The sequence below is a fragment of the Callorhinus ursinus genome, unplaced genomic scaffold, assembly GCF_003265705.2.
Source record: "Callorhinus ursinus isolate GAN/ISIS: 27379988/994484 unplaced genomic scaffold, GSC_fseal_2.0 scaffold81, whole genome shotgun sequence".
Classification (NCBI taxonomy): Eukaryota; Metazoa; Chordata; class Mammalia; order Carnivora; family Otariidae; genus Callorhinus; species Callorhinus ursinus.
The window spans coordinates 3,055,330-3,082,395 of NW_027397143.1; the positions used below are offsets into that span (position 1 = coordinate 3,055,330).

General features: G+C 50.7%; 1 protein-coding gene across 2 annotated transcripts in view; it reads right to left on the minus strand.

The window, feature by feature from the left end:
• GFPT2 (glutamine-fructose-6-phosphate transaminase 2) overlaps positions 1-26,140 on the minus strand; it is a 40,517-nt gene extending 14,377 nt beyond the window's left edge. Inside the window, exons 1-9 of one of the 2 annotated variants that reach the window (XM_025862721.2) lie at positions 26,013-26,140; positions 11,273-11,380; positions 10,386-10,484; positions 9,750-9,875; positions 6,342-6,400; positions 5,537-5,671; positions 4,418-4,479; positions 1,705-1,784; positions 1,145-1,262 (exon numbers count right to left, since the gene is read on the minus strand). In XM_025862721.2, coding sequence (XP_025718506.1) covers positions 1,145-1,262; positions 1,705-1,784; positions 4,418-4,479; positions 5,537-5,671; positions 6,342-6,400; positions 9,750-9,875; positions 10,386-10,484; positions 11,273-11,380; positions 26,013-26,019 — 794 coding nt within the window. In that variant the 5' untranslated portion in view covers positions 26,020-26,140. The remainder of the gene's footprint in view (positions 1-1,144; positions 1,263-1,704; positions 1,785-4,417; positions 4,480-5,536; positions 5,672-6,341; positions 6,401-9,749; positions 9,876-10,385; positions 10,485-11,272; positions 11,381-26,012) is intronic. The other variant, XM_073887561.1, reaches the window with a different exon arrangement.
• Between the last annotated feature and the right edge of the window lie 926 nt (positions 26,141-27,066).

Sequence of the window (27,066 nt, forward strand, 5' to 3'; positions counted from 1 at the left end):
CTTTCTTTCTTTCTTTCTTTCTTTCTTTCTTTCTTTCTTTCTTTCTTTCTTCTTTCTTTCAAAACATTTACTATAATTCATTGAATATAAGGTAACACTGATCTTAGGGATCACAATTATTTTATACACTTCTAAGCCATAGAACCTTCAGCAAATTATAATTGTAAGATGCCATAGACAGATGCTAAAATCTATAAGATAATTGTGTGCCTTAGAATCACTGCAATAGGATTAGCTTGTCATTGAAATGGGTACTCTGAGGAACACAGTTTGGGGAACGCATTGAATACAATGCTGACTCTGGCAGGAACCGGACTTGACAGCCAAGGGCTCTAGGTTCCTATGACTCCATGTGTTCCAGGAGATCTCGTCTGGTGTCCTCCAGGCTTCCTCCCCAGTCTGGGAAGACCCTCCTGGAGGTTGGCGGGAAGGAGGCAGGAGAAGGGTTTGGACAGAGGAAGGAGTGGTGGTGTTTATAGCACTTTTCTACTTTGACGACTGGGAAAGTGTCTCGGTCTTTTCTGAGTACGTGTGTATGTATGTGTATAAATTTTTTGTACTAAAATGAGTATGAAGCTGACTTGCTCAAATTTCAGAGTTATTTGCTTTGTCTGTTTAATGAGAACGTGGACTTTGAAATCAAGTGGACCAAACCCCTAAGTCTTGGCTCTGTCTTTTATGAGCGGTAAGACGTAGGCGGAGGCAGGCGGGGTATGAGAAGGACCAAAGGGCTGGGGACACCTGCCCCACCTAAAAGGGAGCAGCCTTTGAGTGGCCCCAGACAGCCGGGGCCAGAGGGAGCACAGCCCAGTGTGCTCAGACCGGGTCATTTCCCAGAGAAGCTAGAAATCCAGACATTTATGGGAAATCTCCCACTTTTAAAATGTTGGCAAATAATTCAGGTATTCTGTGCAGACCCAAAACATTGTGTAGGTCCGTGGACTTGGCCTTTGGTCACGAGGTGCTCAGTGCAGAAGGATTCTCAGAGAAGGGTCACAGAGATCTGAAATTTGCCATCATCCCTGTCCCCTTGCCGTGCGTGAGAAAACAGCTGAAATGCAGGGATGCGTTAGAAACGGTGGTGTTTAGCCAGTCACATTTGATTACATAATCCTAGGAAAGAAAGGAAACAAGGTTCAGCTACCTTGCATCAGAAGCAAAGAAGAATTCCACAGCTTTATCGCCAACGGCATGAAGGCAGGTCGAGCTGTCCAGCCTCTTCATCCTCGTTTTGCAGATATTCTTCACATTCTCAAAATTGCCTAGTGAATGAAGGAAAAGATCGCAAGTCCCATTAAACTATTTTGTTTGAATAACATGAAGCAAGGCTCCAGCTTCCCCTTTGAATATGTGTGGGAGAAATTTGCAGTTTTTAGCTTTGGCTGTGTCAGCCAAATCGTGCAAATGATGCCCAAATAGCACAGTACCACTGCAAGAGCATTTAAATGGCTGCAAACAAAACCAAACCCAATCAACACTCATCCCAGAGCATGGATGGCTTTATATAATAGAGCTGCGTGCCGGTCCCTGGACTTGTGTGTGTAGCTGAAAATATCCATAATAAAAAGCTTCTGCAAAAAACGGAGCCAAGTCTCAGCTGCAGGAAAACCTCTCCAACCTGGAGCCGTGTGCAGCCTGTCTCCAAGGGGGGCTGCCTCCACCAGAGCCCTGTTGCCCTGTTCAAGTCCTTCTCGAAACACTTACGTGTCCTATACAAGATGGGGATCTGTTCTGTGGAGAGTTTGTATTTGCTCCGCACCCCAATGAGCAGGGGACTGCCTCTCCTGTAGAGACAAGAGGGAGTCGAGTTACTTACTGCCGCACCAGGCCGAGGAAAGGCTGGATGGCCTCTGAGCACTGAGGAGGGGTCCCCGCATCCGGCCCTCCTCCCAGGGGAAAGTATCCTGTTGAGATGCCACTGGACAGAGTCCTTGGCCCCTGGACGATGTTCCAGGGCCCGGAGCCAGGACCCACAGGCTAGCAGGAGAATTCCAGCTTGTTGCCATGGTGCCACCCATCTGCCCAGGGAATCCACACCGGGTTAGGTCACAGAGGCTGAGACATTAGTAGGCCCTGGAAGCGTGCAGGAACATTCGGCTTCTCCAGCCGGCCTCCATGTGTTGCCATCTCCAAAGCGGGATCCCTCGAGGCCCAGGATCTGCCCAAAGATTCTTTCCCTGCCCCCCACACCCCTTTGCCTAGCTCAGTTGCTCTCCAGCTTTGGGGGGCATTATAATGACTGGCTTTGGGTCTGCTCAACTTTCTGGACCACTTAACCTGCTTTCAAGGGTGGTTTTGCCGGCCCGAGTGATACCTCTTGGGGAGAAGTTTCAAATCTCCCACCTGTACAAGGTGGATTCCATTGCAAAGGGGACAGTGCCTTGGGGCATTCTTGTAGCTGACCCAAGTGAGCACCTCAAACTCGAGTTTCCTTTCCCAGCCCCCCTTCTGGCTTCTCCAAGTCTGTGGCTTTGAAGAAGGTGCTGTGAGCACCTTGAATATTTTGGACCATCTTTTATCGTATCTAAAGCAAAGGGGGGGGCACCTCAGTAGCGCAGTTCATTAAGCATCTGACTCTTGGTTTCGGCTCAGGTCATGATCTCAGGGTCCTGAGGCTGAGCCCTGCATCAGGCTCCATGCTCAGGGAGGAGTCTGTTTGACATTCTCTCTCTTTCTACCCCTCCCCCCACTTTCATGCAGGTGCCCCCCCCCATCTCAAATAAATCAGTCTAAAGCAAAAAGGAGACACGGTTCTGGGTCCAACAGGGATCCAGCTTAAACAGCCTTTATAATATTGACAATGAGAAAATATTGCAGTTATCTAATTTTCTTGGCAAACGTCTCCCCCAAATTTTATTGTTGTAGATTGAGCTCTATGGTTTCTCTCAACCTTGCCACAAATAATGCTCCCAAGACATCCCAAAGATTGCTCTGGAGGTTACAGAGCCACTAGTTATAGACAATTTAGAAAAATAAGGCTTTATTGCATCTTCACACCGCCGCCTTTCTACGTTCATTTAAAATGGTAATACCATGATGATACCCGATCTTAAAAGGGGTTTCTAAACTTGATAGGGATCCAGTGGTCTTTTACAATTCTGCGATTAAAGGAGTTAACTGCTGAAGAGTCCATTAGTTCCTAGCCAAAAAAGACAATGAAATCATGACACATTCCCATCAGTTCCTGCCTAGAGGATATGGCAGTCCGTGCGGGACCACCTCCTTGTTCCTGTGCGTCTCCTAGGGCCACGGGTACATTCTCAATATGGCTTCTCAGAAACTTCAGAGCAAAGTCTGCAGCCCACAGTGCACCAGAGGCCCTGCAGAGCTGGGCCTCCACCCACATCCTCACTCCCCACCAGCCCTTGAAGTTCAAGGGGCAGTGCGCTCATGACCTTGTTCACGGCTGTCTCCCATGCCTGACACACAGCAGGTTTCAGTGAGTATGTACTGGAAGATCAGAAAGTCCCACCAGATCCCTGCAGTGCTGAGCTCACTCCAGGCCCCTTGCTTTTGCTCACACTGGTCCTCCTGCCTGACTCCCCTAGGCTGACACCTGCCCCCACTGCATTGTCCCCCCAACCCCCAACATAGAGCATCAAGACCTTCTGCCCCACTGCGTCCTCCCACACCAATGTTCAGTCCTTAAGGGGAAGACCAGGTTGGATGTCACTAGGTCCTCAGGGCCCAGTATGGAGTTAAGTGCTCAAGAAATATTAGTTGGATGAATGGAGGGAGGGATGGACAGAGGGACAGATAGATGTGTGCATGGATGGCCAGACTGATGGTGGATGGAGAGATGGATGGATGAACAGATGGATAATGAACTCATCTGAATATAAAAGAACAGGCTGGCACTCACACCCCCACCTGAATGAATCCACACAGCACTGGGGGCCATGGGGCTCTAACAGAGGGATATGTGGGCTGACCCAGGCCCTCTCAGCTGATTCCTAGAGCCCCTGTTCTGTGAAGGTGATGAGGCTTGAGCTTGGGGCCTTCAAGACCTCTTCTTTACTGGATTCAAATCAATGTTCCCTTGTTCCTAGTTTCATTCTCATAATTTTGCAAGCTTTTTCTGAAAAGAACCTCCAATACTGACCTGCAACCTGGATCTGCCCCTCACTATATACAATTTTATCTTTAATTTGAATTTGTTGTCAACTTCTGAAAATATGGAGATTTCAAATAAAAATCCAACTCTCTGGTTTCTCTTTTAAAGATCAGAAGCTCTGATCACAGAGCTGGGTGGGATACCCAAGCCACAGTTGTCCCTTAGAGACTACCTTCCAGATTGCCAGATGCCCTACCTCTCCCCTGGGCCGCAAGCTAAGCAATTGCATTTTATTTATTTATTTATTTATTTATTTATTTATTTATTTATTTATTCTTGCAATGTCAATGTGTTGAGCCTCACCTGGTGGCAACGGCTTCTCCCGGGTACTGGATACTCTTGAAAACCAATGCGAATGCACCTTCCTGCAAAAACACAGCAAACAAGAGTGAGGAACGATGTGCTCTGGCCCAGCCAGCCTGGCCCACTGCCCCAGACAGGGGCCACTCCTCCCGGTGGGAGGGTCCTAAGGCCACTCCCTCAGGGGGCTGAGTGCAGGACAGCTCGTGTAGTCTGATGGCAGGAGGAGAAAGTGAAAACAGCCAGTACCACGCTGAAGGACCAAAGCCCAGAACTTGTGGATTTCATGATGCTCAACAGACACCCCCCACCCTGCCCAGGCCCACAAGGAACGAGTCCCAGCTCCATGACCATCTGGGTGGGCAGGTGCAGTTAGGGCCTCGGGAAATGAGAACTGGGGCCAGGGGTCCTGCCCTGTGCCTCTGGGACGGCACCTACTCTGGGAGCAACTGTGAGAAGGAAAATTCATGATGCACGGTAGCGCCTGGGTTCAAACCAAAGCTCCGCCCCTTCACTGGGCAACTGCCCAATTTGTGCCTCGCTGTGACAGAGATGAGAATGGTCCTACCTTGTTTGGCTGCTGTGAGCTCATGCACTTGAAGTGCTCAGAACCGTGGCTGCCATATACAAAACCTGAGGGAGGCACTAACATATTCGTGTTGCTATTTCTTTAGCGAGGACCGTCTTTGCCCTTTGTGATTTAGCTTCTTACGTAGTGCAAACCAGCACAGATCTAGTTCTCCTAACTCATGACTCCCAGTGCTCTATTGGTGCAAAATTCTTCCTTGGTGCAAAATTCTCCCCTATATTCTGACCATCCTGTACTAATTTATCACGACCCTGGTAAGAGATTTGGGTTATGTACAACCAGCTATAAATCAGGATTTCCATGTGAAATTCCCCATGCTTTGGAATCCTGGGCAGACCCAAGGCCCTGCGTGGCCAGTGTGCATTGGCCAGTCTGCCAAATCAGTCACGCAGCCAGAGGGACCCAAAGTCAGTGTCTGCAGGCCTCTAAGGACCTTTCCAACTGCCCAAAATGAAGAGGCTTCAGGCAGATCCCAAGGAGTGAAGGAAGAAGGCAGGGTTGATTTATTTATACAGGTGGGACCCGTAACTCACCAGCTGCTGAATGACTCTTTCGACCAGTGTTGAAAATGTAATGTCCTCAGTTTCTCTGTTGTCAAACACATACTTGATCAGCTTGGCAATGGTCTCAGTATCTGTTTCTGACTCAAACTCGTAGCCTTTGCTTTCCTGGAATATTTCGTGGGACAGAGTGTCAGATAAAGGGCATTGTGAAACCTTGGTCGCCTGGCCAGCTCCCTGTCCTCCCTCTTGACCCACTCTCGCAGCGACTTAAGATAAGAACAAGGAAACCGGGGATCAGAAATGTCTGCTCGAAGCACAGAGCCCAGCACAGCTGAGTCATTCCAGTATTCCCTGAGACCATCCTGCCTCAGAAGCCTGACCTTGCCTTTAATCTGGACATTGCAAAATAACAGCAGTCGAAATGATCAAGTATGTTGAGTCAAATCCACCCACATCCCAACCAACACCGCAACCTCTTCATACGTTAGACACTCGCCATCTGCCTTCCCACCCCACATTCCCGTTTGGTGTATGAGTTGATGTGTTTATGTAAACACTTGATTAAAGTGCAGACACCTTAATGAAAGGAAGTTCGTGTTCTTTTGATTATGTGAATCTGCAATAGCACTTGAGGGACGGAAAATGCCCTGCTATCTTCTCCAGCAAGACGTGGGGAGCTCGGCCGAGCCGGGACGCCGTTTATTCCAATGAGGGTATGTGACTGAGAGCGCGTCTCACTCAGCTCCCCCCTCTGTTTCCGGTGAGAAACAGCTGGTTGGAAAGTTTCCGGGGAAGACCACTTGACTTACATGTCAACCCAGGGGAAGGATCTTACCAGAAACTTCCTCAGGTCTTTATAATTTGTGATGATCCCGTTATGGATGACCACGAATTCTGGAAAAGAAGTTTGGTGAAGACAGAAAGGCCATGAGATAGTGACGTTCAAGTCAGAAATGAAGGACAGTGATCTGACAGCTTGAAACTCTGCAAGTTCTATTCCCACGGAGTCTGCTGTTTACTGTCACTTTTGCTGATGAGAGCTGAGGTCTACCATCTACTACAATTACAGTCCAAACCCAAGGAAATACACAGTTTTCTTTGGGTAAAAAGCCAGCCTGACTGCACACGGAGCTCTGACTTGTGGCCTACAGCATCGTCAAACATGCTTTGGTATTTATGTCAAATGGGGCAGGTGAACCCTTCATTATCCAGAAACTAGCCCAGGCATTCCAAACCGGCTTTGGGCTCAATGGGGCCACAAGCTAGCAGTCCGCACGCGTGCTTTGTTCGACCCACACTATATTGTAAAAAGAGTTAAGTTTAAAAATTTTGAATTTTCACTTAAAAGTCCTGATTTTCTTGGGGCACCTGGGTGGCTCAGTCGGTTAAGCAGCTGCTTCGGCTTAGGTCATGATCCCAGGGTCCTAGGATCAAGCCCCGCATCGAGCTCCCTGCTCCGCGGGGAGCCTGCTTCTCCCTCTGCCCCTCCCCACTGTGCATGTGGGCTCTCTCTCTCAGATAAATAAATAAAATCTTAAAATAAAATAAAATAAATTTAAAAATCCTGATTTTCTCATGGGAGGAAAAATCCCCAGAAATTCTGGCATCCCTGGGCTCACCCACATTCCTGTGTGGCCCTGACCACTTCTCTCTGCAGGGTCTGCGGGATGGGCTGCGGCTTCTCCTGCCTCCCCAAGCACCAGCAGCAAACCCTGCTCACATCAGGCTACTCTCTGCATGGGGGCCCCCCTGGTCAACCCTGGAAGAGCGAGGGATATGTCTGCTTAGTCACCACTGCATTTTCTCAATCAGTGGCTAATGAATAACTTGGTCTAAAACCAGCCTGAGGTTTTTTTTCTGGGTAAGTAACTCCCATTCCTCCTGAGCCCAGATGATAGAAAGACCTTTTATTGACCTTGAGATTGAGTAATTCTACCAGAATGTGTCTACATATTATTGTTCAGTGAAACTTGGGCTCTCCAATTCAAGTTTTTTTTTCAGTACAGGATAGTCCTTTACTCTTTTTCATTATTTTTATCATCATTTCCTCTCTACCTTTTTTTTTTTTCCAGCCTATTGTTTACTTTGGGAAGGTCACCCAAAATCTGGGAGGGCTCAAATAGAAAAGCCATTTTGGCAAATGTGCTAGGCACAGCTGAACTCTATTACAGCTTTACAGTTTTGTTTTTGTTGTTTTTGTTTTTGTTTTTAACTTTTTTATTTCTTCTGTTCTCTTCTTGGGGACGTTAGTAATTCACCAGTTGGATCTCTATAAATTCACCTGATGGATCTCCGTATCCATCCCCCTCTTATTTTTCATACTGACTCTGACACGGTGTCTTCAGATTATTTTCTTAACCCTGTCCCATTTTTTCATTTCAGTCAATACTCTTAGCTTCTCCTCAGTAGTTTGTTTCCCAGAATCTGTGTTTTTTTTTTCCTTTTTTTGCGAGAACTCTGTGTAATTTTCTTGTGTAATGCTTTTGCTGGGTGTAAGTCTTCCTTCAAAATAGACTCTTCAGTTATCCCTGATGAGTTGCTAAAGAAATTCTACGAATCTTTGCTTACTTCTCATGTTGTTTTCAATTACTCATACTGAGTCAGGGCAGGCATTTTCAAGTTTGGGTGTGTGTGTGTGGGGGGATCTTCTCGGAACCTCCTTGCTTGGGGGGACACGGAGTCATCGTCAACACTGAAGTGGGGGTTCACCTTATCACCTGGGGTGGCAGCATCTCAGGGTGCATGGTCTGGGGACAGTGTTCTCTCCAGGGATCAGCCTCTGTATCTGGCTTGGGATTTGGCGGGATGCACATTCTAGGTCTTCAGCACCATGGGGTCTGCTGTCTGCCTCCTGGATGTGGGGCACCTGCCCCAGTAGTGGGATGCCCCATGGTTCAGGGCATGGACCAGATCCAAGGGTCAGTCCCTAGCAAAAACTCATTACCCAAGACCCCAACTGTTCTGCCGAGCAGGGGGCTTGGGGCTCATCCTTCCAAGTTGGGCAGGATGAGCCACTGTTCACAGGGGTAAAGGACACTGAGCCGGGAGGCACCAGTCTTTCCCATGGCCCAGCTTCCATGACGATTAATGGCAATGAGGCCTGCCAAGTGTGTAGCTAAGTGCCTGCCAATAAGCACTCCTCAACGACTCTGATGTATCTGATTTCTACTCTAATATGGGGCTTGGTAAGAACTTGCATTATGTTCTTACCACCCCAGGGGGTCCCAGCTGACACCAGAGATCATTCTCTCTGCCCGATACCCTCCCCCATCATGCCCAGGTGTGGGCCATTGGGGGCTTCTGACCTGACCAGGCCTAACCTAGAATGGAGACCCACTGGCATCTCCAGACCTGCCAGGCCTTCCCCCACGAGAGGGGCCGGGGGCCATTCAGAACTATGGCATGGAGAACTTTCCAGGGGGCCCAGGCATGTGATGTGGCCCTATGAGCTGGGGCTGGCCCAAGGGGGCAGCTGGGAGAACTGGGGAGCCTGCAGCACACCAAAGAGGGCCTGGTATCCCTGTGAGTGTCCTGAGCAGTCTCCATGTCCCCAACCTGTGACCCTGGACCGCTGCTTAGCAGTGGAACTCCAAGGTACTGCGAGCCCAGCTACCATACCTTTCAGTTTTTCAAGGGATTTCTAGGTATGATCATAGGTTTAAAAACCCTGCAGCGAGCCAAGGGGAGGGCTCTGCTGCTTGGAGGGAGCCCCTGGGCTGCCTGTTGCAGCTTCTGCTTCTCCAGATCTCAAGCCTTTGGCAGCCAAGGCATCACTGCAGGGCCCAGGATTGGAGCGGGCACCTCAGACATGAACCGAGATCAGCACTGCCACCCGCCCTGGCTCAAGACCACTCTCCTTGGGGGAAAGAAGCACATCCTTCCCTGAGGCGCCCAGCCCTCCAGAACACTGCAGTCCCTTGTTGAAGAACAGTGCCCAGACTCTTCGACCCCTCATGCTGCCAAGTCCCACTCAGGCTGGGTCTCAAGAGCCAGCAGCAGTCACGGGAAACGCCACAATTTTCCTCTGGAGGCCTGGAGTGTCAGCACCGCCCAGGAGCCAGGCTGAGTTTGCCTCCTGTCTAGGGACCAGTGCCACCCCATGTGGATCCTCAGGGAAGACAGGGAGGGCTGGGAGATAAGCAAGCCAGCTGGTGGTGGGTGTGGGTCAAAAGTGGCACAGATCAGGGCCATGCAGAACCTTCAGAATGGGGGTGGGGACGGGGGGCGAGGCCATATTACATACCGTTGCCTTTGTCTGAGCGCTGTGGATGGCTGTTGACAGCGTTGGGGACCCCATGGGTGGCCCAGCGCGTGTGGGCAATGCCAAAGTGGGTCTCAAACTCCACCTTTAAGTCCATGCTGTCTTGTTCTAGATCAAAGAAAAAAAAAAGGCATTGACACAGTACCGTTGGGGTGAGGTGACATCATTATATGGACACACCTCACCTACGTCAAAAGCACATCCCACCTTCTACCGCAAGGGCCCCACCCCAGGGACTTCTGCCAGATCCCTGCTGTGGTTTACTCAGTACTTACCAGTAACGCAACTCACTAACCGAAATGAGCTTACTTAAAAAAAAAAATTATGGATTGCTACTATAAATGGAAAAGCAGTATCATCTGCCAGAAAAATTAAAATAAATACTTAAGTACTAAAAAGTTTTAAAAAATGCTCATGCACCACCTCCTAAAAAAAAGAACAAACCCGTCCCACACCCTGAGGAACACAGTTTTACAGTGTGGGCTGAACCCGCCTTCTGTTTATCTACCATATGAATCCATCCATTCATATTTTTAGTCTTAGGTGCTTCTGGAATAAAAGATTTTAAACTGACCCATGCTGCCTTTATTACCCTGACTGGGCTTATGTTCCACTTACTATAAAGTTCCTCATCAAGAGCCTTGACGTTCCCTCTTTTCTTGACCAGCTGGATATGTCTTTCTTTGACTTCGTTATTATGTCCATCGATGGCCACACCTGTGGTATACACATGATTTTTTTTTTTTTATTGGCATTCAAGTTTTGTCTCCCAGCCTTTGTTATAAGTATGACCCCGGGTGAGGGCTGCACAGCGCTGTGGGTCTACCAGATCTTGTTTGCCAGGCTGGTGGCCTGGAAGAGAACTCGATAGCGTTCAGGACGCTGACTCAGAAAGAAGAAGCCATGGCCGCCTGGCCAGGCGTCTACCCGGGGTGCAGCCCCGGAAGGCTGCCTGCGAGGGAGGCACCTCCAGGCACACCACTGAGGGCAGCGGGCTCGCCGGAGGGTCTTCATCACGCTGTGCACTGGGCACTCTCCTGCTATAGCTGGTACCCCCACCCCATCGGCGTTCCTGTGAGCCTTCATCTGACTTGCTCCCTGTGAAGAATTAACAGAGACATAAAACTATCCAGCTCCCCCTTGCTCCCCAGGCTGCTTAATTTAAAATGGGAAATGGACCACCTATCCATCAGAGGAGTGTGCAGCCGCCAAGAAAGACTGTCAGGGAGAACGAAAAATGCGGGAGAGAGATGAAAACAGGACATAAAATTACAATTCTGTAGTAACGATCACGTTAAAAACAAAAAAATATCTATGTACAAGACCCCCCACCCCCCAGACCACCCCAACGTGGGCAGCGACCAGAGCAGGGACGCAAAGATATCGACGGGAGTGCTTTGGGTGGAGGTTTTTTTTTACCCTTATTTCTTCTTTCTACTTTTCTCTAGTTTTCGCGTTAAACGAACAAATGCTCTGCGCACGCCGTGGCGGCCCGCAGGACCCACCTGCCGAGTCATAGCCTCTGTACTCGAGCCTCTGTAGGCCTTTAATGAGGGTCTCAAAAATCTCCTTCCTCGTCCGGGGGACTCTGTAGTTCATGTACGCAAAGATTCCTGTGGGAAGATGGGAAGACCACATGTCTATCAGTCACTCGGTCAGTGTCTGGAAAACACCAGCTCTGGGGACACCTGCACGGGTGGCATTGCCCATTGGCTTCCGGGCTGCACGCGTGGCCTTCCCCTGGCGTAAGTGAGAGCCGTGCTCCCCTCCTGCTTCGGGACGCACGTCACCAACTGCCCAGCCCGTGACAAAGGTCTCAGGGGGCATATGAAGAGCATATCAGACACCCTGGCCTGACAATTGTACTGCGGAGAATTTCTCCTATGGCTGAATATCTGAGACATGGTTTCATTTATAATAGCAAAGATCAAGGGGCGCCTGGGTGGCTCAGTCAAGTGTCTGCCTTCGGCTCAGGTCATGATCCCGGGGTCCTGGGATCGAGTCCCGTGTCACGCTCCTTGCTCAGCGGGGAGTCTGCTTCTCCTTCTCCCTCTGTCCCCCACCCCTTGCGTGATCATGTGTTCTCTCTCACACAGATAAATATTTATTTGACAGAGAGATAGAGAGAGCACAAGTAGGCAGAGCGGCAGGCAGAAGGAGAAGGAGAAGCAGGCTCCCTGCTGATCAGGGAGCCCGACGCGGGGCTCGATCCCAGGACCCTGGGATCACAACCTGAGCCGAAGGCAGGCGCTTAACCAACTGAGCCACCCAGGCGCCCCGCTCTCACACAGATAAATAAATAAAATCTTAAAAAAAAATAAGTAAGCTCTATGCCCAACATTGGGCTCAAACTCACCACCACAAGATCAAGGGTCCCATGCTCTACTGGCTGAGCCAGCCACATGCACCTCAAAAGGGACGTATATTTTTAACGCTTTGAATATATAATATATTTCGGATAGCCCCCCAGAGAGACTGTACCAACTTACATTGCAACCGCAATGCAATGAATGTGTATGTCACCTCCGTGCATTCTTTCCAGCTCTTTATTACTCTTTTTAACAGTCATTACTTCGAAAAATCAGTGGCAAAATGTGTTGCACTATTATTTTATTAAATTTGTATTTCTGTGGTCACAGTGTTTTAATGTAACGCTAACATAGTTTTACATGGTCTATATACTACTTGTTTAATATTGTTTTCTGCTCTTTCCCCACATACAATTATATCACAAACATTTCTTCACAATATCAAAAAATCTATTAAAACATAATTTTATTTTATTTTTTAAACATTTTATTTATTTATTTCATATAGAGAGAGAGAGAGCTCGAGTGCACAAGCAGGGGGAGGGGCAGAGGGAGAAGGAGAAGCAGACTCCCCGCAGAGCAGGGAGCCCAAAGCAGGGCTCAATCCCAGGACCCTGGGATCACGACCCTGGGATCTCGACCTGAGCCAAAGGTAGACGCTTAACCAGCTGAGCCACCCAGGTGACCCTAAAAACATAATTTTAATGGCCCACAATGTGTCATCACAAAAATTAAAAAGTGGAATATACCAGTTTCCATAAAAACTAAGATGTCATCGGGATGCCTGGGTGGCTCAGTCGGTCAAGCGTCTGCCTTCGGCTCAGGTCATGATCCCAGGGTCCTGGGATTGAGCCCCGCATCGGGCTCCTTGCTCAGCGGGGGGAGTCTGCTTCTCCCTCTGCCTGCTGCTCCCCCTGCTTGTGTTCACTCTCCCTCTCTGATCAAATAAATAAAAACTTTAAAAAATACATAATAGCAAAGATCAGCAAAACGACCTGGCCACTTGGGGACATCTGGAAGTCCTATGTGGACTCCTTGATCTGCACAGAACAGGCCTGGGAAGAGTCCTCCTACAGCAGGTGAAACAGGGACTGAGGCCTCGACACCTTTCTGCTCGGCCCTGTTGCCTAGAGCTTTACATCAGTAAATGCGGCTTTTACAAAGGCAAAAGTAAAACCATCTCTTGGCTCTGGAGAATCCCTATCTTCCAGGGAGATCTGCACGCCCTAAGGTTTTATTGGGCTGTATTTTCTGTATTTGTATTTCAAAATACTATTTTCTCAAATAGGAAGTATCAGTCATCCTGTTGGTTCTCCCCAAACCCCTCCGCCCTCTCCCTGCTTGAGACCATGGACCCCTGGTCTGTCTCTGTCCCGCCCTGCGAGTTTCCTATTCTGTCATCCCTCTGTTCTTTTGTCCTCCCTGCTGCACTTGGGGGAAACCTGCCCTCCTTAAAGCTCAGCTCCCACTACCTCCCAGGGCTGGCTTGTCCCCTCCCGGGCCCCCTGCTGGATGTGCTCCCCTGCTCTGGGCCACCCCCATGCTCGTGCATCTTGGAATACCTTCATCCCCTGATAAGTACACCGGCTGACACTTCTATCTTTACATTTCTCACTAGGTCTTGGCACACCATCCTTACTCAATAAATGTATGTGGAGTAGAGTGACTGTAAATCTACTTTATTCAGGGAAGCGAGAGCATGGATCGTGAAGAATACTGGCCTTCAGGAATATTCAGAGTAACTCATCTTATTGAGAACTCACTATGTGCCAGGCACTGGGCCGAGAGTTCCCACACAGGTGTGAATCAAAGCTCCCATCAGCCTTCGAGGCTGAACCTACCATGACCCCCCTTTACTTTCTGGAACATGAGCCTGGGGGGCTGTGACCAGGAACCAAGGAGATTTGACTTCAGAACTTAAAATGCTCCAAACTACTGGGCAGTGTTGCCTCAGGGACGAATGGGATTAAAAGGTTTATTTCCCCAATATTTTAAAAATTAATTAATTCATTCATTTTTTTAATGTAGTGTTCCATGATTCATTCTTTGCGTATAACACCCAGGGCTCCATGCAGTGCGTGCCCTCCTTAATACCCATCACCGGGCTAACCCATCCTCCCACCCCCTCCCCTCTAGAACCCTCAGTTTGTTTCTCAGAGTCCATCGTCTCTCAGGGTTCCTCTCCCCCTCCGATTCCCCCCCTTTCATTAGCACTCACCGTAGCACATACCCTCCCCAATGTCCATCACCCAGCCACCCCCTCCCTCCCACCCCCCACCACTCCAGCAACCCTCAGTTTGTTTCCTGAGATCAAGAATTCCTCGTATCAGTGAGGTCATATGATACATGTCTTTCTCTGATTGACTTATTTCGCTTAGCCTAATACCCTCTAGTTCCATCCACATTGTTGCAAATGGCAAGATTTCATGTTTATTTGAGGCTACATAATATTCCATTGTGTATATATACCACATCTTCTTTAGCCATTCATCTGTCGATGGACATCTAGGCTCTTTCCACAGTTTGGCTATTGTGGACATTGCTGCTATAAACATCGGGGTGCACGTACCCCTCTGGATCCCTACATTTGTATCTTTGGGGTAAATACCTAGTAGTGCAATTGCTGGGTCGTACGGTAGCTCTATTTTCAACTTTTTGAGGAACCTCCATACTGTTTTCCAGGGTGGCTGCACCAGCTTCCATTCCCACCAACAGTGTAGGAGGGTTCCCCTTTCTCCGCATCTCCGCCAACATCTGACGTTTCCTGACTTGTTAATTTTAGCCATTCTGACTGGTGTGAGGTGGTATCTCATTGAGGTTTTGATTTGGGTTTCCCTGATGCCGAGCAATGTTGAGCACTTTTTCATGTGTCTGTTGGCCATTTGGATGTCTTCTTTGCAGAAATGTCTGTTCATCTCTTCTGCCCATTTCTTGATTTTATTTCCCCGATTTTAATGATTTTATTTTAATTTTTAATTTTCCCACTGTTTTCCTGGGATGACAGAATTGTCATTATCCTGTCTGACCAGGATTAAAAATTTGCCAGATATCCGCACCCCCATGTTTGCTACAGCATTATTTACAATAGCCGAGACATGGAAACAAGCTAAGTGTTCATCCACAGATGAATGGATCAAAAAATTATAGTATCTGTTTACAATGGAATATGACTCGGCCATAAAAAAGAAGGAAATCCTGCCATTTGCAGCAACATGGATGGAACGTGAGGGTGTTATGCTAAGTGAAGTAAGTCAGACAGAGGAAGACAAATATTGTATGATCTCATATGTGGAATCTAAAAACACCCAAACTCAGTTACAGAGATCAGATTGGTGGTTGGCAGAGGTGGGGCAGCAGGAGATAGGGTAACCAGGTAAAGAGGGTCAAAGGGTACAAACTTCTAGTTATAAGATAAGTAAATCCTGGGGATATAATACACAGCATGGGGACTACAGTTAAGAATACTCTATTGTATATCTGAAAGTTGCAAAGAGAGTAGATCTTTGGAGTTCTCCTCACAAGGAAAAAGTGTTAACTATGTGAGGGGTAGATGGTCACTAATCTTATTATGGTGATTATTTCACAATATATACACTTAAAGACTGAGCCACCCAGGGGCCCATCAATACAGTGTCTCTGAAGAAGGGATTGGACGTCCCTTAAAGGAATGTGAATATGGTCATAGCTGATGAATATTTAACTTGCTAAAATCCATTCTAGGTGCAGTCGAAAGCGAGGCGATAAGATTAAACAGCGCTAAAAATGATATTTTGCATTCTTATGTCCTGTATGTTACTGTACATGGGATATATTTGCACATGAGTATGAAAGTGCAGAATTTCTATATAAAAACATGCCCCCCATGCTTTCTGAGCAGGGACAGACGCTTTCTTTTTAACATGGCTGAGGGTAATTTTGGCGGTCAGCTATTTTTGCCTTCCTGGCTAAGTCCAGGTCAGGTGAGAGCCGCTGAGTCTGAGGCCCCGTGTGCAGTTTAGGCAGCCCTCCCCCCCGCCCCGGGCAAAGGTGCTGAGTGTCTGGGTCACACAGGAGGCTCACAATTTACCCTACCCTTCAGACTTCAACACGTCTGGGCAGAGGATGTATTTTTGTCCCCTTACACATTAAAAACAAACAAACAAACAAATAATCCAACAGCTATCTTCTAATGGAAACATTAAAAAATTTTCAGCAGCTTTATTGGGATATAAGTCCCACACCATAATATTCTCCCATTTAAAGTGTATAATTCAAAGGTTTTCAGGACAGTTGCCCCCTGAACAACATGGGATTGACTGCTGGGGTCCACTTTTATTTATTTATTTATTTTTGATAACTACAGTGCTGTACTATAAATATATTTTCTCTTCCTTATGATTTTTTAAAAAAGATATTTACTTATTTATTTATTTGTCAGAGAGAGAGCACAAGCAGGGGTAGTGGCAGGCAGAGGGAGAAGCAGGTTCCCCACTGAGCAGGGAGCCCCATGCAGGACTCGATCCCAGGACCCCGGGATCATGACCTCAGCCAAAGGCAGGTGCCCCTCACCCTTAGGATTTTCTTAATAACATTTGCTTTCCTCTAGCTTACTTAATATGAGAATACAGTATATGCTCCATATAACATACAATATATGTGTTAATGCTTCTAGGTGAGGCTTCCGGTCAACGGTAGCTCAATTTTGGGGGAGTCAGAGTTACACACAAGATTTTCGATGGCACGGGGTGCTGGCGCCCCTAATGCCCCCATTGTTCAAGGGTCAACTCTGTGGACCGACCACCACTACAATCTAATGTTCGGGTGAAATTTTCATAACATTAATTATTCTGCAAAATATCAGGAAGTTCCCTGGGGGTGGGGTGGGGACGTGGGCACATTCCAGGCACTGTAAAGACCACGGAGGCACGGGAGACAATTATGTGAAGGGGGAAGCTGTTCACAGATCATTTTTGGAGTCTTCCCTGGCATCCCGGGAATCCTTCTAGAATTACAGCGGCACCTCACGAAGGGGAGCAGACACTCTGCAGATGACTCAAAGGCTCATATCCCAACTCAGGAAAGGTTGGGAATCTGAAATGCCTTTATGAGAGTGCTCTAGGGCTCTGCTCTCTAATTCTCCCCTGCGATTCCCCTTCCGCTGGGCCAAAGTGCACTTATGAAGTCCTTCTGTCAGGCACGTATGTTCTTGGAGGTGCCTCTGGCTCTGAGATCTGAGCAGCCTTCTTGGTGGGGAGCTGGGGGTGCTGCCGCCAAAGTCCCAGGAGGGGCGGCGGGGCTGGTTAAAGCGTCCTTGTCCTCAGGACCACCAGCTGCGTCCACACCCAGCCAGGAGGCTCCCAGCCGCTCATGTACAGTTTGGGAGAACCCTGTGGTGAGGGGGGCTGCCAGGGAGTGGTTCTCAAGGTCTTTGCACAAGAAAGCATAAATCTAATTTCAACATAAAACCTCCTGCGTGCACACATCTATTCAGCAAGCTCCTTCATTAACTAGGCGCCATCCCTCCTTTCCTGCAGCTCTCTCGGCAGGCTTCTCTCGGCACTGTCTTGAGATGAAGTGGAAAAACAAACCAATAAACAAAAAACAACAACAAAAAAACCACCCAGCATTGACACCAGGCTCTTACCATTTTAGAAAAATAAAGAAATGGAATAAAGTTGCTCTCCCAGGCATTTCTCTTGCCATTCACATCAGAATGCCCTTCTGGAACCCCTACCATCCCTAACAAAAGCTCCACCGAGACTCCATTTTTTACCTATGAGATCAGCGACGATCAAACAGTTTGACAATCAAGTGAGAGTTTAAATTTGCGCACCCTTTCTGGAAGGCAATTTGGCAATCTTTCAAAATTAAAAATGTACACATCTGTTGACCAGAGCGGTTGCTAGGCATGGATCCAACAGATAGCTGTGCAGAGGGGCGTGCGTGCGTGCGCGCACAAGGACGGTTGCTCAGCGCTGCTTGCGGTCATTGAAGACAGGGGACAGCCTGATGCTTGGCAGGGACCCAGTAAGTGACCACAGCGCAGCCACATGGCAGGGCCACCGTGGGACCAGGGGCAGGTGGCCTTCCACAGAAAACAAGGCGAGGCTCTGCGATCTCTTGGAAAACAAGCTACATCTCCAAGATGTGTCAAGGGAAAAAGCAGCTCGCAGAACATGATTAAGTTATGCAGGGAAGGGTGGGGAGACGCATACGGTATTTCTGGAAGGGCATCCAAGACCCGGGGGTTCAGGAGGGTGCAGTGATTGCCTTGGAGGAGGGTACTGGATGTAGGGCAGAAATTCCCTTTCTATTGCCCGTGGGTACTTTGTACGGTCACAATATTTCCCCACGTCCCATATACACCATCTTACCATGTGCTGCTGTAGGCATTAGATATTGGTAGGCATGGGATTGTCGTCCAGCTCAGTCTGACTTCACTGACTTCTCCATGGCTCCCCCATCCCGCTCACCCAGAAGAACAAGGGCCACAAGAAGGAGAAAGCTCTGTCTGAGCACACCTTCCAGTGCGTAAAAGGACGGGCCCAGGGTCCCCCAAGGGTCTTCCAGCTCCTGGGGAGTGTGAAATGCCAAGCAGCAGGTGCACAGGGCGCCCAGGAAGCCAATACTTTCAGGACCGATCTCATCTGATCCTCCCTGGGTCCTGGGCCAAGGACCCAGACAGGGCACCTCTGACTCCAAGGCCAGAGACCTGAGTAAGTTGCAGCCAGGTGCTATCCGAGTGATGGCAGGGGGGTCTCCCTGTTGCCCCCCAAAATCAGCATAAGCCCCATCTTACAATCCTACCCCAAGGGGTGAGAAGTGGCTCATATAGAGAGAGATAGCTCACACCTAGGGACAGATGCCCACCTCACCCCTGATGGGAAGACTTCCGAGTCCCCGCCACCCCCCCGTGGGGTCCGGGGTCATGTTGACATCAGGAAACTCCTCTTGGCCCCCAACAGACGTTGCTGCTTCTGCCTCCACTTTCTCTGTCCCTCCAGGCCGTGGCAACGATAGTAAATCTTGGCCCCCCTATATCCCTCCCTCCCTTGCACAGGCAGGATGATGAAATCTTCCCGAGGTGGCTTCGAGAAATGTCTGGCCCGGGGACAGAGGCTGCTGTGGCCTAACCACCCCAGCTCAGCGCATGCCCCGTGCCCGCACCCCACCCTGGCCTCCAGAGCTTCCAAACAGCTTTTCAGGGCCCTACTCTTAAATCTGAGGGGGAAAGTGAGTGAGCAAAGGTTCTAGAGGGAGAAAAGCCGAGATAAACTCCAGAAAAGGCTCCAGACGAGAAGCAGGTTGGAGACTAGCCCTTTGAAAGGGGGTTGCAGCCCCTCTGCCTGGCTCCCCTTGGGGGGCTGGGGGTTCTAACACCCCCTCTGTAAAATGCTTTGAGAGCTCATACAGGTGACTCAGGACCAAAGGCACCAGGGTGAGGTTCTTCCACACACGCAGGGGACGCTCAACCTCCAAGTGACAGATAATGACAATGACCAGATCGAGAGGCAACGTTCCCTGGACACATGGCTAGAACTAGGAGCATTGAACGCCTGGAGTCTTTATAACCCCTGGAATACCTGGGGTGGTGGAGGGGAGCAGGGGTTGTCTGAGGTCTAGAGGACAAGGGGAGAGGTCAAATTCACCGTGGGCAAGCTAGGGTCTGTGTTCTGAAAATGTGGCTGTAGTTTTGGAAAATCTCTCCCTCTCTCCAAGCATCAGCTTCACAATGAAAGCCCTGTCGTCACTGTGAGGGATCCAGCCTGCGTGCCACCAGGCTAGGGGCTTGCTCCGTGGGTCCAGCCCAACTGGGTCCACCCCCCTCCCCCGACCAAGGGTGCCCCTTCCACCACCATCCCCTGCTTCTCAGCCTGTGCCCCACAAGGCTAGGGGTTCGTTCTGTGGGCCCAGCCAGACTGGGACCACCCCCCTCCTTAGTCGTAAGGGTGCTTCTTCCACCACCATCCCATGCTCCTCAGCATTGAAGGGGCTGACCTTCTTGAAGTCCACGAGCCTAGTACAGATTAGAAACTAGTCCAGTTCTCGAGTTGGATACTCCCCACCCAGACAGAGGACATGCATGCCAGTTGGACTTCTGCCTCAGAAAATTCCCGAGTGGTGTGCTCGTGAGAGTGTGTCTATGTGTGAGTGTCTGAGTGTTAGGGGTGTGTGTGTGTGTGTGTGTGTGTGTGTGTGAGCCATGTTGCTGTGTGTGAATACATATGAGTGTGTGTGGTGTGGGAATGTGCAGGAGTGTGAATGTATGTTTGAGTGTCAGACGTGTGTGAATTTGAGCACTGGGTATGCGGGAGTGTGTGTCAGTGTGAGCGTGTATGGGCGTGACAGTGGATTTGAGGTTTGGGTGTGTGTATGTGGTATGCTAGGAAAAGGGGCTGCAGGTCTACTGTCCAGGGTGAGGCCCCCAGGTCGGGGAGGCCACTGGGCCAACAGGGAGGACAGAGAAGCTATGGCCTCTCTGGGCAACACCATACTGATGAAATGGGGACAATTGCTGATGCCTCCTCGCAGAAGTGAGAGCAAAGGCAGAGGTCCCACGACAGGGTTCTCACACAAAGACACAGGGACCCGAGGGCCTGGCTCGGGGTCAGGACAGCCTCCCCCTGCCTCTGGCCTCGCTGGGACTCCATGGGTTAAAGTTATCGCACCACAGGAATCTCTGTGATAACAGGAGATTCTGCTTCCTGCCTGCAAGGCATTTCTATTTTTAATAAAAAAGTTTGTGGTGTCCCTGTCATTTTAGGATTTCACGAAGAGCAAAGGGAGAAGCAACATATACTCTCAATTGTACTAAAAAATACTTAAAAGTGTGAGTCTTGTTTAACCTGCCAAAATTTGGCTATTAAAAAAAAGTCAAACTTTTTTTCAGGGAAAGATTCCCTTTGAAAGTGAAAGAGGCAGATGATCAGATGAAATTGCTTATTTTTGCATCAAATTAATCTCCAGAACTTTCTCCGTAGGGTGTTTGTTACCTCAAGTCCATCTTCCTTTATAAGCAAATTTCACTAAATATAAAAATAATCGTTCAGTTTAAAAGCACTGTCTACTAATGTTACATCACAAAATTTCCAGAAGGTTCCTGTGAACTTGGGAAACCCCGGATGAATAAGACTGACTAAGGGAGGAATGGCGTGATGATGGGAAGGAGGAGGGGGAAGTGGGGAGATCACTTCCAGCGCTGAGCCCCTCTCCAGCTGGTCTCTGCGAAACCCTCTGTCTGAGAGGGCCCATGGGAGTCTTGCAGGCAGGATGTGAGCTCCTGAGAGCCAACCACACGCATCTCTTCTCAACTCCACGCTTAGGGACCTCACAATGATAACCTGAAAATAGCCATGGCGAGCCACTTGTCAAACATTTATCTGCACATCCCCGAGCAGGGACTCTGTTTTGCAAGGTTCCTGTGGCTTGGAGAGGTGGCAAGGCAAGTGACCTGACCCCAGAGTCTATGCCCCATCAACTCCAGCTTAGTCCCTTCTGTGGCATCTGTCCATGAAATGAACTCTTACAGGCAGGAAAGGGGTGTCAAATATGGTGGGGTTCCCAGAGCCAGAAGAAGTCTCGGACAAAAAGGTGAGCTCTCCCCCATGTCATGTAATCTTCCTGGATGGCTGTTTCCTCAGATGAACTGAGAAACAAGCACCCTAAGCACATGACAAGCTCTCATGACCACCATGCAAGCGAATGGACCGTGTGTGTGTGTGTGTGTGTGTGTGTGTGTGTGTGTGTCCTGGTCCCTCTTGATTCTGGAGGAATAAAACCATACCTGCTTCTGGCAGGGAAGAGATGAGTGGGAAGAGTATGTACATGCATGGAGGGCAAGACGGAGTGAGCGCCATATTTATAGGACGTAAGACCTGACTTCTAGAAAAACTGTGTGAACTATTTGGTCCAACTGGGTATGTGGCGCCATGCCGGTGAAGGATGGGGTCTTTAACTGATGCCTACATTCACCTTCTGACTATGGTGGGTCCAGTCTGCAAGTTCTGGGACCAGGGGACTTGGGTGTGTGTGTTGGGCATAGAGGGTATACGGGTAGCCCTCTGGTCAACATCCTTGTGGCCATGTCTTGAGCATCTGGGATTAGCAACACAAGGCTATTCTTGGGGAAGGCACCTAAAAGCAAGAGCCCAACTGTAGCAGGATACATAATGGCCATCAAAGATACCAGGCCCTAATCCCTAGACTCTGTAAAAATACTTATATGGAAACAGGTCTTTATAGATACAATTAAATTAAAGATCTGGAGATGCGAGATTCTCCTGGATTATCCAGGTGGGCCCTGGAGGCAATCACAAGTGTTATAAAAGGGAGGCAGAGGGAGATTTGACCTGGAACAGGGGAAGGGGATGTGACCACAGAGGCACAGACTGGAATAAGGAGACACAAGCCAAGGAATCTGGCAGGCGCCAGAAGCTGGAAGTGACAAGGAACAGATTCTTCCCCAGAGCATCCCGAGAGAGTGGGGCCCTTCTGACACCTTGATTTTGGCCCAGTAAAACTGACTTTTGGACTTCTGGTCTCCAAAACTGCAAGAAAATAGATTTGTGTTGTTTTACACCAGCGAGGTTGTGGTAATTTGTTACAGTGGCTGGCGGACACCAATTCACCAACTAAGACAAAAGATAATGAATTCAAAGCGAGGGCTTTAACTTCTAGCAAAAACTAAGAATTCGTTCATTCTCCACAGCCAACTTTTTCACCCAGCCACATAAATTACTAAATGCAGTTCTAAAGGATAGGGAAACTTTACGATTTCACAGACTGGAAGTGCAATCCTTTTTGCCCAATGCCCACGCATGCGTGGTCCCTGCTACCATGCTCTAGTACATCCTGTGCCTTCATTCAGCCTGGTGCACCTGTCCCCCACCCCTCTTCTCTCTGTGAAGCTCCTACTCAAGGCCAGGCTCTTGTGGCACTGTTCCTGGCAAAGTCAGGGCACCCCGCCTCCACCACGCTGGGGTCTCATGCTCAGACTGCAATGGGGGCCATTAGGTAACATCAGGGAGTGAGGCACCTGTGCAGGAGAACCAAGGAAGCTTGCACCCATCATCCTAGGGGCCACGGTGCACTCTTCAGATAGACACACTCGGGGTTGCTCATCTTCGGATTTTTTTCAAGAGAAGTCGAAAATCCCACCTACTAATGGGAAATCTCCCAACTGTGTCATTTGGTGGCTGTAAGAAATAGTGTGAGCCCTGTGTACCACACAGACAGACGGGTGCCTACTGGTCTGGCACAGGTCCCAGGGTCCTCCCCGTCTGGCAGGTTTGACCTACTGCGTTATCCCACCCCTGCTTGGTGACCACCTCTGCACCGCCTCTCCAACTTCTGGCCCCTTCTCTGAGGGCAGGATCATGCCCTTGTGGCCCCAGGGCCTGGAAAACACAGGACCTCTCCGGGAGCGGTAAATCTCTAGTGGCTGAGTGAAGAAGAAAGGAGAGGAGGAAAGGGAATATGGCAACCTTTCTGTTGGCACAAAGTCAGCAAAATGCCAGCTACTCTCAGACACAACAAAACCACCTATGAGGACCTATGTGTCCTTCAGCTAAGCTCTCAGTGCGCTGCTTAGTGTGAGGAGGATCAGCTAGGCCTGGGTCCCGCTTTCTGCGAGAGACGCTGGGAAGACGACCAGGAGCAAGAACCAATCTGAGCCTGGTCATTATTAGCAACCGCTGACCCCTGTAGGAACTCAGCCCTGGCGATTCAACCTCTGAGGAGGCTTCCAAGTGGCGGATCGCAGTGTGGCCACAGCCAGCCCAGAAAGAGGACCTAAAACAACTCCTCTTCAGACACAGGTGGGTACAGACCTCTTTGGGCCTAAGTGTCCCCACACGGAAAGCGACAAGGGTAAGCGGCTGCTTCCGGGAGCTTCTTCACAGTTTTCGCCGTATCCTTGTACCAAGTATGCAACCATTTCCTTACTGTTTTTTCTATAAAAGTGACTACGTTTTTGAAAGCCTAAATAAATGCACTACAAAAGGACACAACAATAAAAGGAAAACCAGTATCACTTGCCAAACATATACAGGCCATCATCCAGGGGGAAAAAACCCACAAAAACCCCAGAACAACGTGTTTAATTCTAGCCGGCGGCTGCTGCTGCTGCGAGATTTGAGCTTGGGACAGCTTCCTCCCTGTGAGGGGTGCCTGGCCAGTATAGCAGAGCTGTAAAAGACACATTAGCATCCAGCTGAGACTTTCTCCTGGCTACTTGCAAAGGAAATAACTTTCCCATGTGGGAATTCCACATGGCTCCCTGGCTTCACCAACGCCTGCAGGGTGGGATCCGCCAGGGGGGAGCCTTGATGTGAGCACCTAGGTAGTTACAGCCCAAAGCTCGTCCTTTCCTTAGGGGACAAAACATGTGCAACCCCTTAAGACAGCAGAACAAAACCCCAGATCTGGAGAGTCTGAGCCCATGTCTCTCCACTAGGCTCAAAGCACCACAGAGAAAGCTGGATGCAGGTAGGAAGCAGGAAGGAAGGCTGGGGTGCTGGGGGCGGGGTGGCACAGCAGGGCACCTGAGAGGAGGAAGGAGGGAGGCTGCCAGGGCCCGAGGGGCCAGCCCTCCCAGAGCAAGGGTCTTGGTGGGTCCACTAGTCTGGCTCTACGGCTTCCCATCAAGGGCCTTGAATGCCACACGGAGGGGTTTAGAACCAAAAGGGCTTCTGGCAAAACTGCCACGTTTGCCTCTTCTCTCTGCCCAGAAACACCCACAGGCAGCCCTATACATTGTTAATGATGCCCCGCAGCCCTGAGATTTTTGCTGAAGATTCAGGAATTTAAATTGATGTCTGCTTGGGCTGGGGGAGGCTGCATCCCAAAGCGGGCTGCCGGCTCCTTGGTCAGACATTCTTTTTCACTTTCAGGATCGGCTGGCCTGGGAAACAAGGCCTGTACAGATCTGGCCCAGGGCTCGCCGCTGGCGCATCCCACCCCACAGCCCTGGGCGAAGTCAGACAGAGGCCTTTCATGGCTTCAAAAGTCCCACCAGGTCCCCCAGCCACAGGAGGCTGGAATGGGTAACTGAATCCTACTCAAGGGAAAAAAAAAAAGGCACAGTGACCTTTTGTCCCAGCAGAAGTTCCCGGCTCTCTCCCCAGCCGGCGGAGGCGGCCCAGCCAGGGGAGTAAGGAATTGCAGATGTGCGCGCCGGGCCGCCGCGGCCCTCCCCACGGCCCAGCAGCCTCCCCGGACAGCACCGTGTCGCCGCGGAATTCAGGACGCCCGAGCCCAGCCCTGCTCCCCATCCCGGATTCCTTCTCCCAGCTTCGGCTCGAGGCTCGGCGGTCGATGCTGCCTTTCCCCTCAAGCCTCGCCGAGAGCTCTTTCAGCAAAGAGGCGGCAACACGCAATCAACCCTTCCAGGGAAAAGAGGTTCATTTTGGGACGCGAGGAGAACGCACAGGCCCTTCCCGAGCGCACGAGGGCTGCTCCCGACGCCACGGGGGCGAGCCCGGCGGGCTGCCGGGAGGGTGCAGGTGGGGTCGCCTCTCCTCGGTGGGCGCGGTGGGCTGAGAGCCGCGCTGGGCACCCCGCACCCGGGATGCGTGGGCTTGCGCGTGGCCGCCTTTGTGGGCGACTTGGGGGCGCTTTCCGTACTGGGATGGGGGTGCGGATACTTCTGTATTTGTGAAGGTCCAGGCCCGGGACAGGACCAATTCTGTCTCCTCTGTTGGGGGGCCGGGCCGGATCGCCCTCACCAAGTCCGAGACCGGGGTTGGGCACCTTCCTCTCCCACACCTCCGTAGAACAGCCACTCGGGGACGGGGTGGGGGGGGCAGGAGGAGACAGGCCCGGCCGGTGCAAGCCCCTAGTTCTAGGACGGGGGCAGATCGATGCCCCCATCCGCGCCACCTCCGGGTCCCTGGCGCCCGGTTCTCGGGGCCAGGCGCCTAGAGGCTGGGGGCCCGGAACGCGCGCCCACCACACTCACCGCACATCGTGGCTACTGCTTGCGCCCTTCGCGGCTCGGGGACTCTGCACGCTCTGGACACTCGGAATTCCGTGCGCGCCTGGCGCTCCACGGGCCTCGGCTCCCGCCGCCCGGCCTCCGGCCCTTTTAGCTCGGAGCCCTCCGCCAGAGGCGGGGCCGGGGCGGGGCCTCCTCCCGCCTGCCTGCTCCCCATTGGTCCCCGGTTGTCGTGACAACGGTGAGGACTGGGCCCCCAGGAGTCAGGGAACTGGGTGAGGGGCGGCTCCCGGCTCCGGGGGCGCGCGGGCGTCGGGTCCTGGAGATGGACGGGGGGTGGCTGACGGTGTGAGGTCAGATTCAGACTCAACACGGTCTAGGCGTGGGCCCTTGGGCGGGGGACTGAGTCGCTCTGTGCTTCAGTTTTCCCTTCTGTAAAATGGGATGACAGTGGAACCTCCCTACTGGGTCCTGGTGAGGATTAAGACAGTCAGTGCAAGGCACAGAGCACAACGTCGGCATGGTGCACGCGCTCCCCTGCGCGCCCCTCTGTGTGCCAGGCCCCTCCGAGGGCGCACGGGAGCCCTTCAAGCCTGGTCCGCTCCCTGTGAGGTCAGAACTCTAGAGCCGCACGGATAGATGACAAAACTCGGGCCCCTCCGAGGTGGGAAGGGGCTTTGCCCAAACGGGGCGGCCAGAATTGGCAGATTCTGGTGGTGGCAGAATTCGAACCCGGGATTTACTGGAGACCTGGAGCTCGAAGGCGGGGATTCCCCAGGTCGTGAGCGGAGCTGGGGTGACCTGGGGAGCCGTCCCCGCCCTGAGCCTCGCTGGCCCATCAGTCCTCAGCGCACTGGCAGCGCCAGCCAGGGGTTTCTGCGCCCGCCCGCCGGCCTGGAGCCCAAATCCGGCCCCGCCGTGAGTCACTGGGACCCGCGTTCCTCCGCCCTGGTTCCTGGCGGTCTCCTCCCCTCCCACTGCGCTCCGGGCTTCGGTCTCCCGAGGAAGGTCACGAGAACTGGCCCAACATTTGCGTACTTTGAAGCCATCTGGTGTTTTTTATTTTACTTAAAAAAAA